The sequence below is a fragment of the Corylus avellana genome, chromosome 9 (genome assembly GCF_965113065.1).
Source record: "Corylus avellana chromosome 9, dhCorAvel1.hap1.2, whole genome shotgun sequence".
In the NCBI taxonomy this organism is placed as follows: domain Eukaryota; kingdom Viridiplantae; phylum Streptophyta; class Magnoliopsida; order Fagales; family Betulaceae; genus Corylus; species Corylus avellana.
This window is the reverse complement of record NC_142498.1, coordinates 744,053-761,248: the sequence shown is the minus strand read 5'-3', so window position 1 is coordinate 761,248 and position 17,196 is coordinate 744,053. Positions and strand designations below refer to the sequence as shown.

Sequence of the window (17,196 nt, the reverse complement as noted above, 5' to 3'; positions counted from 1 at the left end):
AAGATGATGACTGAATCTACATTGTACTTCACCTATTATAAATGTAAGATTTTGCACAACACAAGAAGCCAGCCAATGCTACTGCACTGATTACAGCAAGTAGCCAGTAAAAGTAATCAAGATGTGCCCTGTTAAGATTATCAGCAAACCAACTATCTCGGCCATTCCCGCCAGTTGCTTTGTCAATGACAGAAACTAGAAAGCTGCTTAAAAAGCTCCCAATGCCAACAATACTGAGGTAGAGGGCTAGACCCACACTCCTTAAGTCAGTTGGGACCTGATCATAAAAGAACTCTTGGAGGCCAACCATGGTGAAAACATCAGCAGTTCCAAACACAACATATTGAGGAACCAACCACCACACACTCATTGGAACAGTCACACCTGGCATATCAACCAGCCCATATTCTTGAGCAGTTTTCAGCCTTTTCATTTCGACCAGAGCTGCAACTACCATGCTAAAGGCAGATATAAGCATCCCGGTTCCGATTCTCTGTAACATCGTGATGCCGGATGGTTTCTTGGTGAAAGCCCTTGCAATAGGAACAACGATGCAGTCATATATGGGAATGAGGAGTAAAATGGACAGGCCAACAGAAGATTGCAGTGAAGCAGCCGGTATCTCAAAGCCGGGAAAAATTGTTCTGTCCATGGTAGCCCCTTGTTTGGTAAAGAAAGTTGAAATCTGTGCAAACACAATACCGTATCCCAAGCTTGTAACCCATATGGGAACAAGCCTAAGAACTGTCTTTGCTTCTTCAACCTCACTGAAGGTACAAACCTTGCCAGCTTCTTTTGAACCATCTGGGGACAGCAATGCTTTATTAAGGAACCTGCCACATTGGAGGATCCAAATCGCTCTATATGAGGAGTTTTGGCCTAAGTAAGCAATTAAGAATTGTTTTAGCAACTCAACTTCCATTTATTTTTTTTACTAAAAGAAGAGCAAGAGTAGTCAATAGTTGTGGATCACAGTGGGTGGAGTTTATTGTCTCTATTTTAATATGATAGGAGTTCCTAATAGTGTTCTTTTCCCATATCTTTGGGGAAGCAGAAGTTCCTTGTCTACTGCAATATTGTACCATAGGTGGTACAAGTGGTTTTCAGTTGGTGATATATATGGGATTCCTTAGGTGTCATCTTCCAGAGTAATTATTCCTAAAGGAAGCGTCTAAATGTCCAAAGGTAATAGAATTAGAGCAGAGAAGGCAATAACACATTTGTGTAGCATCAATGATACAGTATACCTTGCCCTAATCACAAATTAAAATTAAATTAAAATAATGAAATGAATTTGATTTATATTCCAAGTAAGTGTCAAGGGAAACAAGTTATCCTCCATGAAATGCTACATAACACAAAGCAAACTCGTTTTAGATGCCTCATGAAAAATGATAGGCTGAGTAGCTTTAGTGGGATATATGACAACTTTTTTTATTTCTACACAACACTAGAGAAGTGGGAAAGGGAGAAACGGCATTGTTGGAACTAAATAGGAGGGAGAGGCTCAGAAGCAATATCCACTAAGGTACCCCATTCAGCCAATTTCAGAGCACACTCTGCTGCCACTCCTTGGCTGATGTGATTAAGCCCCATGATTTCTTTTTCTACACGACACTGGGGAAGTGGGAAAGGGAGAAACGGGATATATGACATCTTGATCATATATATTTTTTTTTCTATTACATCCAAATTCTACTTGAAATTTGATAAGGGCATTGTGAGTATGCTGAAATAAAAGCATATATAAGACTTTAAAGTACGAAAAATCTTCATTAGAGCTATCTAGCTGGTTAGTATTTTTCTTTTCCTTTCCCTTTTGATATATCCATATAAGATGAAAAGCATTGTTCTTACTTGAATTGCTGAGAGTTATGGTGCGGCAGGGTTCCACGAGCTTCCTCTTCAAAAGCTATTGCCGAAGGAGTAGTGCGCCAATTTCTAACAGCGGTTACAAACACCCGGCCGATTCTCAGAAATGGGTTTTCCTCATCCCTTTTAGTACTATACCGGTAAGTCCTGGTACCAAGCAAGAAAACAACCAAAGCAGCAACCATCGCCATACAAGGGATTCCAAATCCCAGAGCCCAGCTAAGGTTGTCTTGCACATAGGTTAGGACCAACATTGTAACTGCAGCACCCCCACAGACGCCAAGATACCACCAATTGAAGAATGAGCTTCTGGCTTTGCACTCCTCTGGATCTTGCCCATCAAACTGATCTGCTCCAAAAGCTTGAACACAAGGCTTGTGTCCACCGGCCCCAATGGCCACAAGATATAGAGATACAAAGAACAAGGTCACTTGGAGCAGACTTGAAGAACCTAACGAAATGTTGTTGTCCACGTAGTCAGAAGTTGTGCCAGTAGGAAGCATAGCCGACAGAGTCAACAAGCCCAGTCCCTGTGATCATCGTCCCAACCCATGTCAACAAGCCACTCCTCCCAAAATTCACATAAAACAATAAATTGACATGGGATTTCAATTTAATAGGGTTTTAGTTGTAAATTTGAATTCATTCTAAATTCGAAACCTTCCATAAACATTTCCCAAATCTGTTTAGTTTAAATAATTAAAATTTTAACAATTCGAACTCTAAAAGAAAAGCAATTTATACGATTCAGTGGCGCGGAGAGAGAGACGCACCAGGATGTAGATAAGAGAGGCAACGACGACAGTGCGGTAGCGCCCGAGAAAAGAATCGGCCACGAATGCCCCCAAAAGCGGAAGCAACGACGCCGTTCCGGACCACGCGTTGACGTTCCCGGCCGCCGTGGCCGTGGACTGGCCCAGCGGCCCAGTGAGGTACGTTATGAGGTTGCAGCTGATCCCATAGTACGCGAATCTCTCCGCCACTTCCACACCTAATTTGCACGTGTCTAATATTCAAAACTCATACAAAAAATAAAAAATAAAAATTCCCTCATTTGCTTATGAGTTATAAGGCTCGGTGCGAGTGTTTACCTATGATGAAGGATGCGGATCTCCATCCGCCGGACCTGGATCGGAGGACCGGACGGCCTTTGCAGTCAACGGCGTTATCGACGGTGTCTAGTAGCAGTGGGGCGTCGATCGTAGAGATGGCCATTTCTTATTCGAGACCAACCACATGCCGCCAATAGAGCAATTAAGGGAAAGATATTTCGTACACAACTTTTTTTCTTCCGATTTTGTTATTTCGTTTGCGTGTGTTGAATTATTGCCCCCATCAAGAAAAAATAATTGAAATAATATTATTATACTTTTTGTAATAATATTCCTTCCTACCGACCTTATACTATTAAACCTCAATATATAGGTGAGCAATGAGCATTTTTATTTTATTTTTTATTTTTTTAATAGTGACTCTCCATTTTTTTTTTTTTTAGAAAAAAGTTTATTATTTTTTTAATAGTGACTCTCCATTTTTTATTTTTTTTATTTTTTTTAAAAAGTAAACTTTTTTCTTTTAATTTAACTTTTATTTGAAGAGCTTAATGTAGATATAGATGTTCTAATAATGCTAGCATATAATATTAGCCTAATCGTGACTGGGGTGTAACGAAGATTCTACTCATTTTTATTTCATCATCTAAACTATTCTAACATGGTTTCAAAGAAATTTATTTATTTATCTGTATTATTATTTAATTTGCAAAAGTGCACTTACAGCAAGGCAACTGTGTTCATCTTTTACTTTGCCTATTATAAATGTAAGATTTTGCAAAGTACAAGTATGCAGCGAATGCAATTACACTTATTCCAGCAAGCACCCAATAAAAATAGTCAAGATGTGCTCGGTTAAGATTATCAGCAAACCAACTATCTCGGCCATCCTTGCTAGTTGCTTCCTCAATTATGGAAACAAGAAAGCTGCTTAAAAAATTTCCGACACCAACAATGCATAGATAGAGGGCGAGACCCACACTCCTCAATTCAATTGGGACCTGATCATAGAAGAATTCTTGCAAACCAACCATGGTGAAAACATCAGCAATTCCAGACAAAATGTATTGAGGAACCAACCACCAAATACTCATTGGAATGGTCACGTTTGGCAGATCAACCAAACCATATTCTTGAGCTGTTTTGAGCCTTTTCATTTCAGTCAGAGCTGCAACAAACATGCAGATCACAGACAGAAACATCCCAGCTCCAATTCTCTGTAGCATCGTGATGCCACGGGGCTTCCTGGTGAAAGCTCTTACTATAGGAACAAAAATGCAGTCATATACTGGAATGAAAAGTACCATGGCCAAGCCACCAAAGGCTTGTAGTGAAGCGGCTGGTATGTCAAAGTCAGGGAAAATTTTTCTGTCCATAGTAGCCCCTTGCTTTGTATAGAAAGTTGTGGCTTGTGCAAACACAATACCGTATCCCAAGGTCGTCGCCCAAATTGGAACAAGCCTAAGAGCCGCCTTTGCTTCTTCAACCTCATTCACAGTACAAACATTGCCTTCTTCTTGTGAACCATCTCGAGATACTAAGGCTTTGTTGAGGAACCTGGAACATATATAGAGGATCAAAATCGCTATGCTAACATGTTTATATATAGAGTAATGCTATTTAGTAGACAATTATAACCACCATATAATTAAAAGGACATGACAATAAACATGCAATGTCAATTTGAGTGAAATGAATATCATAAATATGGGTGTAAAGAATAGTATTACTCTGGAAAGCCACTTAAAACACATCATGTTAGCTGGTGTGATGTGATATGGATGTAATAAATTAGTATGAAAAGTAGCAACTAGCATTCCTCTTTTCTTTTTTCTTTTTTGTGTGACATTTTCATTGAATGGTTCTCTTACTTGAATTGTTCGGAGCTATGGTGCGGGAGAGCTGAAGGGGTGGTCCGCCAGTTCCTCAGTGCAGCAGCAAACACCCGACCAATTCTCACAAATGGGCTTTTCCCCTTCCCTTTGACACTATACCGATAAGTCCTAGCACCGACCAAAAAGACACCCAAAGCTAAGACCATCACAAAACAGGGGATTCCAAATCCTAGACCCCAGCTAAGGTTGTCTTGTATATAGCTCATCATCACTGTTGTTACAGTGCTGCCTGCACACACACCAAAGTACCACCAATTGAAGAATGAGCTTTTGGCTTTGCACTCCTCTGGATCTTGCTCATCAAACTGATCCGCCCCAAAAGCCTGAACACAAGGCTTGTGCCCCCCCTGCCCAACAGCTACTATATACAGAGATACAAACAATAAGATTTCTTGGACCTGATTTGAAGAACCCAGTTTGATTTTGGTGTCTATGGAGTCGGACGAAGTGCTTTGAGAAGGAAGCATAGCCGACAGAGTCAATAAGCATAGTCCCTGTGTTTCAATTCAAACATAGATTAGCAGAGAAATTTTCAATTTTCTTGTGTAGCAGCAACATGAGAGAGACAGAGAGAGAGAGAGAGGTGAACATTACTAGGATGTAGATGAGAGAAGCAATGACAATAGTGCGGAAGCGGCCCAGAAATGAATCGGCCACGAATGCCCCCAAAAGTGGAAGCAACATCGCCGTGCCCGACCACGCGTTGATGTTCTCGGCCGCGGTGGCCGTGGACTGGCCGAGCGGCCCAGTGAGGTACGTTATGAGGTTGCAGCTGATCCCATAGTAGGCGAACCTCTCCGCCACTTCCACACCTAGGATAATCAAAACTCAAAAGTAATACAATTTTCATTCAAAACATTCCTAATATGCTCATGGGGGTTGGGAGTGGGACTTTTACCTAAGATGAAAGATGCGGACCGCCAACCCCCACACTTTAATCGGAGGACTGGACGGCCTTCAAAGTCAACGGCGCCACCGACTGTCTCTAATAGCAGTGGTGCTTCGAGGGTTGGCTGTGGCGGCCATTTCTTCATCGATGGGACGAATTGAAACAGAGGAAATTAATAAATATTTTCTTTTCAAAGTTTGCTTCTGATCTGCTACTTCTTTTATATGTTTGACAATATTTTAGTTTGGAACCTTTGGGTTTTAGTACTTGTCACTTTGTCTGTAAGTCATACAATAATAACCCATGTACGTGGCGGAACTTAATGGGCCCCGCCTGTCTTTTTTCTTTTATATTTAAGGTCCCAAAAAATGGCCTTCAACGATAACAAAAAGTTTTGATTATTGTTCTAAAAAAGTAACTCAATTGGTTGAGGTAACGCCTAATATAACGGATGTCATTAGTTCGAATATTTCTTTTACTTTTTGTGCGGACATGTAAAAAAAAAAAAAAAAAGTTCTAAGTATTATTCACCAATTTTTATATGGTGAATGTAAATTTATTATTAAATTTATGTGAGATTCATATTATTTTATAAATTCAATAAAAATTAGTTAAATTTATAAAGGGAAATGATAAAATATAGTTGAGAAAATAATGTGTAATATGTCTCCAACAAAATAAAAAAATATAAAACACGTGGATAAAAACAAATGCTTCCAGCAGGAACAATACATGCCTTTCTTTTTGGCAATGATTTTTGTTTTGAGAAAAAATTACATGTAGATAAAAAATATATGATTTTTGAATATGTCAAATGATTACTTTTTTTTATTATTATTTGTTATGATTTAAAAATATATTGAATGCATAATTTATTTGGTGACATGTTATTAGATTCAACGTATATATTAACCGACCTAGGTATGCTAAATTTATTTTACATTTGACTAGTTTAGTTGTTGTATCTCAAGAACATGTAAAAGAATGATAGGTAAATCTTTGAAGCCCTAAATTTTTTTTCATTTCCTTTTCCTTAATTCTATATTAATTAATTTAGTAAATTTAATTTTAGTTAACATTTCACTTTCTCTAATTCTTAGTTGAGAAAACAAATAATTGAATTATTTTATTTTTCTACGGACTAAAAAAAAAATTGGAAAAAATATAATTTAGCCCCCCAAACTACCGGTTATTTACGATTGAGCCTCCCAATGTTCAAAAAGTAATAAAATAGCCTCCAAAACTATCAAACAATTACAATTTGACCACTCTATTAGTCATTACCGTCAAACAAGATGAAAAATTCAATACGAGTCATTTTGACAAGGTTAAATTACTAAAATGTCCTTTTGAAAAAAAATAAATAAATAAAAAAATGCCTCCAAAACGATGTCATTTTGAGAAAAAAAAATTAAAAAATTAATTAAAAAATGGTGGTTTAGGGGGTGGCTGGGTGGCCACCCCCACAACGCCATCCATCCCACCGCCAAATTCTATGGGTTAGTCCCAGATGGCCTTTTTCAAAAATGTGGATCGTCGAGAGCGGTTTCTGAGAAATTTTTTGCCGGAAACAATGGTACTGGAACTTTTCTGAGAAATTGCCAGCTGGAGTATGGTTTTTACGTGGGCATCAGGTGCTTGATTTGTCTGATAATTTGCTGGAGGGAGAGTTCATGAAGGAATTGAAACTTAATTTGATTTGAGAGCAATAAATTAAGCAAGAACCGGTTCTCCGGAAAGCTCCTGGGGATATTGGAGTTTTTTTTGTTCTAAAATTGGTTGATTTTAGTGAGAAGTCCCAGAGTTGCTGCAGAGACTTAGTTCATTTGACTTACTCAATGTCAAAATGCATTAACCTTTTGGCTATGGATGTTAACCATAATCATTTGACACTTGGCATGCAAGCCAATTTCAACACCCATTCTTCAAAACTCAGAACATGGGTCACAATCATAAACAATCTTGCGTAGAAAGGACACCAAAAAAGTCTATCTTTTAAGCATACCCAAATCGTAAAATCTGTAATACAAATCAAATCATTCGATTGACAACTGACAAGTAAACTTGATAAGCAAGTTCAACAACCAAAAGAAGAAAAAACACCCAAATCCTAAAATCTATAATACAAATCAAATCATTCGATTGACAACTAACAAGTAAACTTGATCAGCAAGTTCAACAGCCAAAAGAAGAAAAAATAGCATCTATCAAAAACAGAGAAAGTGGAATATGAATATGGGCGGTGGGTTGGGTGGTGGACTGTGCAGGGGGTTTGAATATGGCCGATGGGCGGTGGAGATCGAATCGGGCCGGTGGTATCGACCTGGACGATGGTGGTGGGTCTCTGTTTGTGCGGTGGCGGCATGTTCCAGCGTCGGCGGCGGGCTGGCCAGTTATGTGCGGCCATGGTTTTCAGCTTGAGGTTGAATGGGATTGGTTTTCAATCGTAAGGATGAGGTTAGAATGTTTTAATCAGGTGTATTCAACAATATTTTTTAACTTGTTATAAGATGATGTGTCACTCAATTAATGGTTGGCAAAAAATAATTTGGAGGCCTTCTTAAAATTGATTTTTTTTTTTTTTTTTCAAAATGGCATTTTAGTAACTTAACCTTACAAAAATGATGTCATATTGAATTTTTCATCCTATTTGACAGTGATGACTAACGGAGTGGTCAAATTGCAACTGGTTGGTAGTTTGGAGGGCTACTTTGGTAGTGTTTGGCAAACAGCACCACACTATTCATTTCATTTTTCAAAAAAAATCAACATCAAAATATTCTCACCTTTTATATTACATAATTTATTTTTTATTACTATTTAAATAAAAAAAATCGCTACAAAACAAAACTTTTCAATACAACTTTTTCAGTTTTCTATACTAATTATTACACTCATTTTTTTTCTCACCAATCATGAACAGTGCATTGTAAATGGCTTATTGTTTACCAAATAAGGCCTTTATTACTTTTTGAACATTGGGAAGCTAAATCGTAAATAGCTAGTAGTTTGGAGGCTAAATTATATTTTTTTCATAAAAATTTTACTTGAGAAATTATTTTTTGGGAAAAATATAAAAAAAGCCCCTCAAACTACCAACCGTTTTCGATTTAGCCCCCTAATGTTTCAAAAGTGATAAAGTAGCCCCCCAAACTACCAAACTATTGCATTTTGGCCACTCTGTTAGTCAAAACCGTCAATTTGGACGAAAACTGCAAAATAACGTAGTTTTGTTGGGGGCTACTTTATCACTTTCTGAACATTAGAAGGCTAAAATGAAAACAACAGGTAGTTTAGGGGTTTTTCTTTTATATTTTTCCCAATTTTTTTTTTTTTTTCATAAAAAGGCATTGTAGTAACTTACCCATAACAAAACGACGTAAATTTGCAGTTTCCATCCAAACTGACGGTTTTAACTAACAGAGTGGCCAAAATACAATAGTTTGGTAGTTTGGGGGGTACTTTATCATTTTTAGAACATTAGGGGGCTAAATCGAAAACGGCTGGTAATTTAGAAGGCTTTTTTATATTTTTTCCTTACTTTTTGGAAAAAATATAAAAAAGCCCACTAAACTACCAGCTATTTTCGTTTTAGTCCCCCTAGTATTCAAAAAGTGATAAAGTAACCCTCAAACAGCCAAATAGTTGCAATTTGGTCACTCTGTTAGTCATTACCGTCAAATAGGATGAAAAATTCAAAACTATGTTGTTTTGGCAAGGTTAAGTTACTAAAATGCCCTTTTGGAAAAAAAAAAATCAATTTAAAAAATGCCCCCCCAAAACAACATCATTTTGAGTGGAAGAAAAAAATAATAATAATGAAGAAAATGAAAGCAGTGAAATGAGCGGTCCACTTTAATTACCTTTTGATCCAGCTACAGAGCCTGTCGGTGGAGGTGCAAGGCCTGGTGCGGGCGATGTGGATTCATTATAGAATTGGTACAACTCGTACCTAACATTACAACTAGGGAAGAGAACTCTTCCCCCTTGTTTTCCACTAGAATATATAGGAAGACGGTTTCCTGAAGACAACTATTGTAATCGGCGCTGGACAAGTCTGGCGTGCACTGTAGAAGGTTGTACAGATTTTGAAACTGGGAAAAATTCACTTCCTTAGCCCCAAACTTCTTAACACCAATCGGAAAGTTGGAAGCCTCAGTTGTTAGTTGGGTCATTGTTTTGTTCAATAGCTGGTTGAACAGGTCCTGCTCGATGATGTTCTGTGTGTTCCACATGTGAATTCTAGGTCTTACGGTCACGGTGGAGAAGATAGACTCGTTGGAGTAGCGTACTATGCACTCGTCGTACCAGATAACCGCCATCTTTTCCGTTGAACATTTACTAGTGAGCTCCCGAATTGCGTGGACCATGCATTTTTGACAAATTTCAGCAATGACATCTCCGCAGTAGAGGAAAAGACTGTAGACGGGGTGGCTTGCCAGCCACTCCCCCATGGCCTATGGGGCGGCTAGTGAGCCACCTCATAGGCCATGGGGTGGCCGGCGAGCCACCCCTAAAGGCCTAAACTTTTAGGGTTTTTTTTTTTTTTTCTTGGGGGGGGGGGGGGGGGGGGTGCATTTTTAATTTTTTTTTCTTTCCAAAAGGACATTTTAGTAACTTAACTTTACCAAAACGACATTGTTTTGTATTTTTCATCCAATTTCACAGTGTTGACTAACAAAGAGGCCAAATTGCAACTGTTTAGTAATTTTGAAGGCTATTTTATCACTTTTTGAGCATTATGAGCTAAAATAAAAATGACTAGTAGTTTAGGGGTCTAAAAAATATTTTTCCCTTACTTTTTACTATTTTTTAAAGAGTACTAATAGTCATGCTAAAAAAAAAAATAAAAAAACAAATCACGTTGGATTCGGTGCGAGTGTTACCTATATATGATAAAAGATGCGGATCTCCAACTGCCGGAGCTGGATCGGAGGACCGGACGGCCTTTGTAGTCAACGGCACCATCGACAGTGTCTAATAGCAGTTAGGGCCTCGATCGTATAGATGGCCATTTCTTCTTTGACATTAATTGACACCAACGTAAATATATTTCGTACACAACACTTTTTTCCATGTTTTGTTATTACGTTTGCTTGTGCTGATTGACAAGGTTGAATTATTGCCCCCCATCAACGAAAATGTCACTTTTTTGTAATAATATTCTTCTCTACTACCACCAAACACGAGACTATGAAACCTTTACAACGCTATTTATTTATTTATTTATTTTTTTGAACTGTTTACAACGCTATTGTACTAATAATGCTATTAATTATATTGTAACGAAGACTCTCTACTTTCTTTTTTCTTTTTTCTTTTTTTCTTTTTTTAAATATAATAAATTTCCTCTGTTTGGATATCAATCACATTGACATTAATTGCTATACTTTCAGAAAGAGTATTCATGGAAAAAGAGAAGATGAATAAACGAATAGAAGCTCTTGGAAAAAAAAAAATGGGGTTGAGAGAATAATATGTAATATTCATCTTGTATTAAGTATAGCAGGTCTCATTTGTTTTTAAGATTTTTTTAACATATCATTGAAACCATTCTAATATGGCTTCTAAACTATTATAACAATGCACTTACGACAAGGGAATTTGTATTCACCTTGTAATTTGCCTATTATAAATGTAAGATCTTGCAAAATACAAGTATGCAACGAATGCAACTACACTGATTCCAGCAAGCACCAAATAAAAATAGTCAAGATGTGCCTTGTTCAGATTATCAGCAAACCAACTATCTTGGCCATCCTTGCTAGTTGCTTCCTCAATTATGGAAACAAGAAAGCTGCTTAAAAAACTCCCAACACCAATAGAACAGAGATAGAGGGCGATACCCACACTCCTCAGTTCAACTGGGACCTGATCATAGAAGAATTCTTGTTGACCAACCAAGGTGAAAGCATCAGCAATTCCACACAAAACATATTGAGGAACTAACCACCAAATACTCATTGGAATGGTCACATCCGGCATATCAACCAGCCCATACTTTTGAGCTGTTTTGAGCCTTTTCATCTCAATTAGAGCTGCAACAACCATGCTGATGACAGATATAACCATCCCAGTTCCAATTCTCTGCAGCATTGTGATGCCATTAGGCTTCCTGGTGAAAGCTCTTGCTGTAGGAACAAGAATGCAATCATAAACTGGAATGAAGAGTACAATAGTTAGTCCAATAAAGCATTGTAGCGCAGCAGCTGGTATGTCAAAGCCAGGGAAAATTGTTCTGTCCATGGTAGCCCCTTGTTTTGTAAAGAAAGTTGAGGTTTGCGCATACACAATGCTGTATCCCAAACTCGTTGCCCAAATTGGAACAAGCCTAAGAGCTGCCTTTGCTTCTTCAACCTCATTGACGGTACAAACCTCGCCTTCTTCTTTTGAAGCATCTGAAGACAGCAAGGCGTTGTTGAGGAACCTGCAACATGCATAGAGGATCAAAATCACTCTACAACTGGAGTTTATATCCCCGTTTGATTAAATAGTTATCTTACTTGAATTGTTGGGAGCTATTATGGTGCGGGAGGGCTCTACAAACTTCCTCCTCTTCAGTAGCTACAGTGGAAGGGGTGGTCCGCCAGTTCATCAGTGCGGCAACAAACACACGACCAATTCTCACAAATGCGCTTTTCTCCTTCCCTTTCTCACTATACCGATAAGTCCTAGTGCCAACCAAAAAGACGCCCAAAGAAAAGATCATCACAATACAGGGGATTCCAAATCCTAGGCCCCAGCTAAGGTTGTCTTGTATATAGCTCATTATCGCTGTTGTTACCGTGCCACCCGAACATACACCAAAGAACCACCAATTGAAGAATGAGCTTTTGGCTCTGCACTCGTCTGGATCTTGCCCATCAAACTGATCCGCCCCAAAAGCCTGAACACAAGGCTTGTGCCCCCCCTGCCCAACAGCTACTATATACAGAGATGCAAAGAATAAGATTTCTTGGACCTGATTTGAAGAACCCAGTACGATTTTGGTGTCTAAGTTGTCAGAAGAAGTGCTTAGAGAAGGAAGCATAGCCGACAGAGTCAACAACCCCAGTCCCTGTTTTTCAATTCAAAGATAGATTAGCAGAGGAATTTTCAATTTTCTTGTGTAGCAGCAACTTAATTGAGAGAAAGAGAGAGAGAGAGAGGGGTGAACATTACGAGGATGTAGACGAGAGAAGCAATGACAATAGTGCGGTAGCGGCCCAGAAATGAATCGGCCACAAACGCACCCAAAAGAGGAAGCAGCGCCGCCGTGCCGATCCACGCGTTGACGTTCTCGGCCGCGGTGGCCGTTGACTGCCCCAGCTGCCCCGTCAAATATATTATAAGGTTGCAGCTGATCCCACAATACGCAAACCGCTCCGCCACTTCCACACCTATAACAATCAAAAGTAGTAAAATTTTCATTCCTCATTTACATATGCTTATGCATGCATGGGGCCGGTGGGCCTGTTGTTAACTTACCGATGATGAAAGATGCGGAACTCCAACCGCTAGAGTTTGATCGGAGGACCGGACGGCCTTTGTAGTCGACGACACCACCGACGGGGTCCAATAGCAGTGGTGTTTCGATGGTGGCCATTTTGCTTTCGAGAATTTAATTTGTTGGTCGCTTTGTAGGCGAGTACCGTGAGTTCTACTCTGCAACAACAATTTAATAAAAAAAAGGAAAAAATATAAAAAGCCTCCCAAGCTATCAGTCGTTTTCGATTTAGCCATCTAATGTTTCAAAAGTGATAAAGTAGCTCCTCAAACTACCAAATTATTACATTTTGGCAACTCCGTTAGTCAAAACCATCAGTTTGGACGGAAACTGAAAACGACGTCGTTTTGTTATGGGGTAAGTTACTACAATGCCCTTTTATGAAAAAAAAAATTTTTTGGGAAAAATATAAAAAAAGCCCCCCAAACTACCAGCCGTTTTCATTTTAGCCCCATAATATTCTGAAAGTGATAAAGTAGCCTCCAACAAAACGACGTCATTTTTCAATTTCCGTTCAAACTGACGGTTTTGACTAACGGAGTGACCAAAATGTAATAGTTTGGTAGTTTAGGGGGCTAGTTTATCACTTTTAAAACATTAGAGGGCTAAATCGAAAACGACTGTTAGTTTGGAAGGCTTTTTTTTTATATATTTTTCCCTAAAAAAAAGAAACAAATTGAGTGTGTACTCACTAGTACTTTTGTGTTTGGTGAATATTGAAATTTTTTTTTGAAACAGTTGATATTGAAAATTATTAACCTTCAATAACGATAGTTAGGTTTGAATAGTGTTAAAGTATAGAGTTAAGATTATATAGGTCCATTCTAATCTGACATATTTAATTAAATATGTTAAACCACTTAATTATAATCCGATAATTTTGTATTAAATTTGTGAAGTGTGTCAAAAATTGTCAGTGCTAAGCAATTAAAAAAAACTTTTAATTAATTGACTCATATATCCAAACAAGTCTAAATTTGTTGCCCGAGCACTTGCAATCAGGCATAAAAATGCTGCCAATTCCGATCACGAACTGACAATTATAATTTTGGGTTAAAGTCCTTTCGGTTACTAGTTATTTTCATAGAAAAAACAAAACAAAAAAGTCACGAACCAACAAGTTTGTCACTTAGACATACTTGTGGCAAAAAGGCCACTTCGTTAATAATTAAACTGAATAGAAAAATCAAATTTGACTAAAATGTTCGAAAATACCCTTACTTTTACAATTGAAAACCTAAATTTATCATTTATAATTATTAATCAGTAAAAAAGAAAAAGAAAAGAAAACTAAGTAACTAACCATAAAAATAAAATAAAAAATAAAAAGGAAAAGTCTATCAATAATAAATAACAGGAAATCTTCAGTTTTTTTTTTTTAATGTCAGTTTTATAAAGTACAAATCTGATTTTTAATGGTTATTTCGAAAGATTTTGGTTAAATTTATTATTTCATCCTTTTTAAAGGTCAACCCCTATGCAATAGCCTTTTTAACACAAAGTATTAACGTTGTGTCCATTTTAATTAAATATTGTGATTATTTTTTTTTTTTTCACTATTATTAAAAGCATCTTGGAGATCAATGAGATAAGCTATATGTTCAAAATGATCTCTACAATATAGCTGTTTAATGAAAATGGCTAAATACGTATATATCAACATCACAACCAATTATCGATTGACACGCAATATAATTGATTAGTCACGCCACTCCTCATTAGGAAACAAGGTCAATTTCATTTGTGTTATTTATTATTTTTCACCCCCTTTATTTCATCATCTTACTTATTCTAACATGATTTCGTAGTAGAGTTTTTTCACGTTATCATTTGCAACAGTGCACTTATAGCAAGAGACTTTGTAATCAGCTTGTACTTCGCCTATTATAAATGTAATTTAAAAAATAAAATTTGTGTTTGCGTGTTGAGTTTGCGGTGTTAAAATATATGATCAAATTTGATTGTATTCAAATATAATTGTAATTGATTTTAGATTCAATTATAATCTCTTCCTACCTTTAGGTAATTAGATTTGTTTGTATTCAAATCAAATCTAATCATATATTCTAACACACGAGTCGTATCAAAGATTGTTGGCCCTAAATATTGCGTATCGAGTTTAAGTCGAATAAACGCATATATATATATATATATATATATATATATATATAAACAACAATGCAGGCTGTTTAGGCTTTTAGCTCGAAGACCATCATATGGTGCAGAGTAGCCAAGATATTCTCATAGTATTCAAACAGAATGTATTCAACTTGGTGTACAAGTAATCCATGAAGGGAGCCATTATCAAAATGATTACATACGATTAATTAAGACAAGTACAATAATCATACTTCTCGAATGGAAATAGAAGGAATCGGTGTTCCATGAGTTTTTTTTAAAAAAATAAAAAATAAAAAAAGAAAAGAAGCACAAATTCTAATTTCAGATTCAAGTAGAAGGTTTTTTTTTTTTTTTAATCTCTAAGTTACTATCTCAATCAATGTTCCTGCAGCAAAGACGAGAAAAAGAACACCTCCAATGTAGGCAATGGCCTGCACAAGGAACAAAGGATTAGGATGATTTATTGTATGCAAAGTTTTTCTTCAAACCGGGCTAGAATAAATTCTTCAAACTCGGTCTCTTAAACTGACATGTGATCAAAATACATGTGAGAAAGCAAAGAAAGACGTTTCCTTAGAGTACAAGTAGCTTCTAAAAGAAAGATTATAGTTATGGTTGTTAACGCATTTGAATAATCATTTTGTGTTTTTGGTTTGAAAAAGTGTTTTTATGCGACATAAGGTGATAAGTGTTTTTAGGGTTGGGTTCCACATTTGAAAAAAATGTTTCCTATAGAGTACACTTACTTATTTTGAGAAACCCAAACAAATATAGAGCATTACTTATAAAAATTTTAAAAAGAAAAAAAGAAAATTAAAGTGATTGCGAAGCCACCCTCAATGGAGGAGAGAGGTGGCCACATGATCACCCTTGGCCTGTTGTGGTGGCTGCGCGGCCACCCCAACCAGATAGGGATGGTTGTGCGGCTACCCATCCTCCACTTAGGATAGCCACACAACCAATATATATATTAACCACAAAACAAATAATTGAATTATTTTATTTTTTTACGCAATAAAAAAAATTGGAAAAAATATAATTTAACCCCCCCAAACTACCAGTCATTTACGATTTAATCTCCTAATGTTCAAAAAGTAATAAAGTAGTCACCCAAACTACCAAACAATTGCAATTTGGCCACTCTATTAGTCATTAACGTCAAATTGGATGGAAAATTCAATACGAGTTGTTTTGGCAAGGTTAAGTTATTAAAATGCTATTTTGAGAAAAAAAAAAAATCAATTAAAAAAATGCCCCTAAAACGACGTCATTTTGAGAAAAAAGAAATTTAAAAATTAATTTAAAAACGGTGGTTTAGGGGGTGGCTAGGTTGCCACCCACAGGCCTATGAGGGTGGCTGGGCGGCCACCCCCACCACGCCATCCATCCCACCGCCAGATTCTATAGGTCGATCCTAGATGGCCTTTTTCGAAAATGTGGATCGTCGAGAGTGGTTTCTGAGAAATTTTTTGCCGGAAACAATCTTATTGGAAATTTTCTAAGAAATTGCCAGTTGGAATATGGTTTTTATTGGGGCATCAGGTGCTTGATTTGCTTGATAATTTGTTGGAAGGAGTGTTCAAGAAGGAATTGAAGCTAGGCCTGAGTATCAGTCAAAAGGTCCGGTTTTGGCTCTTATCGGTTATTAACCGATAATTTTCGATTAAACGATTTATTAACTGATATCGGACCAATAGGAATTTTAACTGAAATTATCGATTATAACGGCACACGGTTAACGGTTTTATATTGATTTATTTTGTTGGGCCAAAAATGAGTTCTTTTAACTTTTGAGAGCCCAAATACTTTTTGTTGGGGCCCAAATATTTGTTTTTTTTGGCTAAAAATTGAAGTTTTTTTATATTGATCCACCACAACTTT

At 37.1% G+C, this 17,196-nt stretch overlaps 2 protein-coding genes and 1 pseudogene across 3 annotated transcripts; all 3 read right to left on the bottom strand.

Moving 5' to 3' along the window:
- Positions 1-28: 28 nt before the first annotated feature.
- On the bottom strand, positions 29-3,188 carry LOC148583549 (protein NRT1/ PTR FAMILY 5.10-like). The gene is made up of 4 exons (XM_088510537.1): positions 2,964-3,188; positions 2,646-2,863; positions 1,858-2,402; positions 29-833 (listed from the first exon to the last, which is right to left on the bottom strand). The coding sequence occupies exons 1-4, from the start codon at positions 3,085-3,087 to the stop codon at positions 29-31; spliced, it is 1,692 nt and encodes a 563-aa protein (XP_088366663.1). The 5' UTR covers positions 3,088-3,188.
- Positions 3,189-3,644: 456 nt separating this feature from the next.
- On the bottom strand, positions 3,645-5,921 carry LOC132190548 (protein NRT1/ PTR FAMILY 5.10). The gene is made up of 4 exons (XM_059605571.2): positions 5,718-5,921; positions 5,414-5,631; positions 4,796-5,313; positions 3,645-4,481 (listed from the first exon to the last, which is right to left on the bottom strand). The coding sequence occupies exons 1-4, from the start codon at positions 5,851-5,853 to the stop codon at positions 3,665-3,667; spliced, it is 1,689 nt and encodes a 562-aa protein (XP_059461554.2). The 5' UTR covers positions 5,854-5,921; the 3' UTR covers positions 3,645-3,664.
- Positions 5,922-9,563: 3,642 nt separating this feature from the next.
- LOC148583548 (protein NRT1/ PTR FAMILY 5.10-like) lies at positions 9,564-13,306 on the bottom strand (annotated as a pseudogene). The gene is made up of 6 exons (XR_015909089.1): positions 13,176-13,306; positions 12,870-13,087; positions 12,212-12,765; positions 11,323-12,135; positions 10,959-11,033; positions 9,564-10,142 (listed from the first exon to the last, which is right to left on the bottom strand). The product of XR_015909089.1 is annotated as a protein NRT1/ PTR FAMILY 5.10-like (transcript).
- Positions 13,307-17,196: the final 3,890 nt, after the last annotated feature.

Bases quoted from the DNA above. Each gene is read 5' to 3' on its own strand.
- LOC132190548 (XM_059605571.2), bottom strand. From the start codon at position 5,853: ATGAAGAAATGGCCGCCACAGCCAACCCTCGAAGCACCACTGCTATTA. The intron at 5,632-5,717 runs GTAAAAGTCCCA...TGATTATCCTAG, and splicing joins GTCCGCATCTTTCATCTTAG to GTGTGGAAGTGGCGGAGAGG. The intron at 5,314-5,413 runs GTAATGTTCACC...ATTGAAACACAG, and splicing joins CTTCTCTCATCTACATCCTA to GGACTATGCTTATTGACTCT.
- LOC148583549 (XM_088510537.1), bottom strand. From the start codon at position 3,087: ATGGCCATCTCTACGATCGACGCCCCACTGCTACTAGACACCGTCGAT. The intron at 2,864-2,963 runs GTAAACACTCGC...CGTGCAAATTAG, and splicing joins ATCCGCATCCTTCATCATAG to GTGTGGAAGTGGCGGAGAGA. The intron at 834-1,857 runs GTAAGAACAATG...CCAATGTGGCAG, and splicing joins CATAACTCTCAGCAATTCAA to GTTCCTTAATAAAGCATTGC.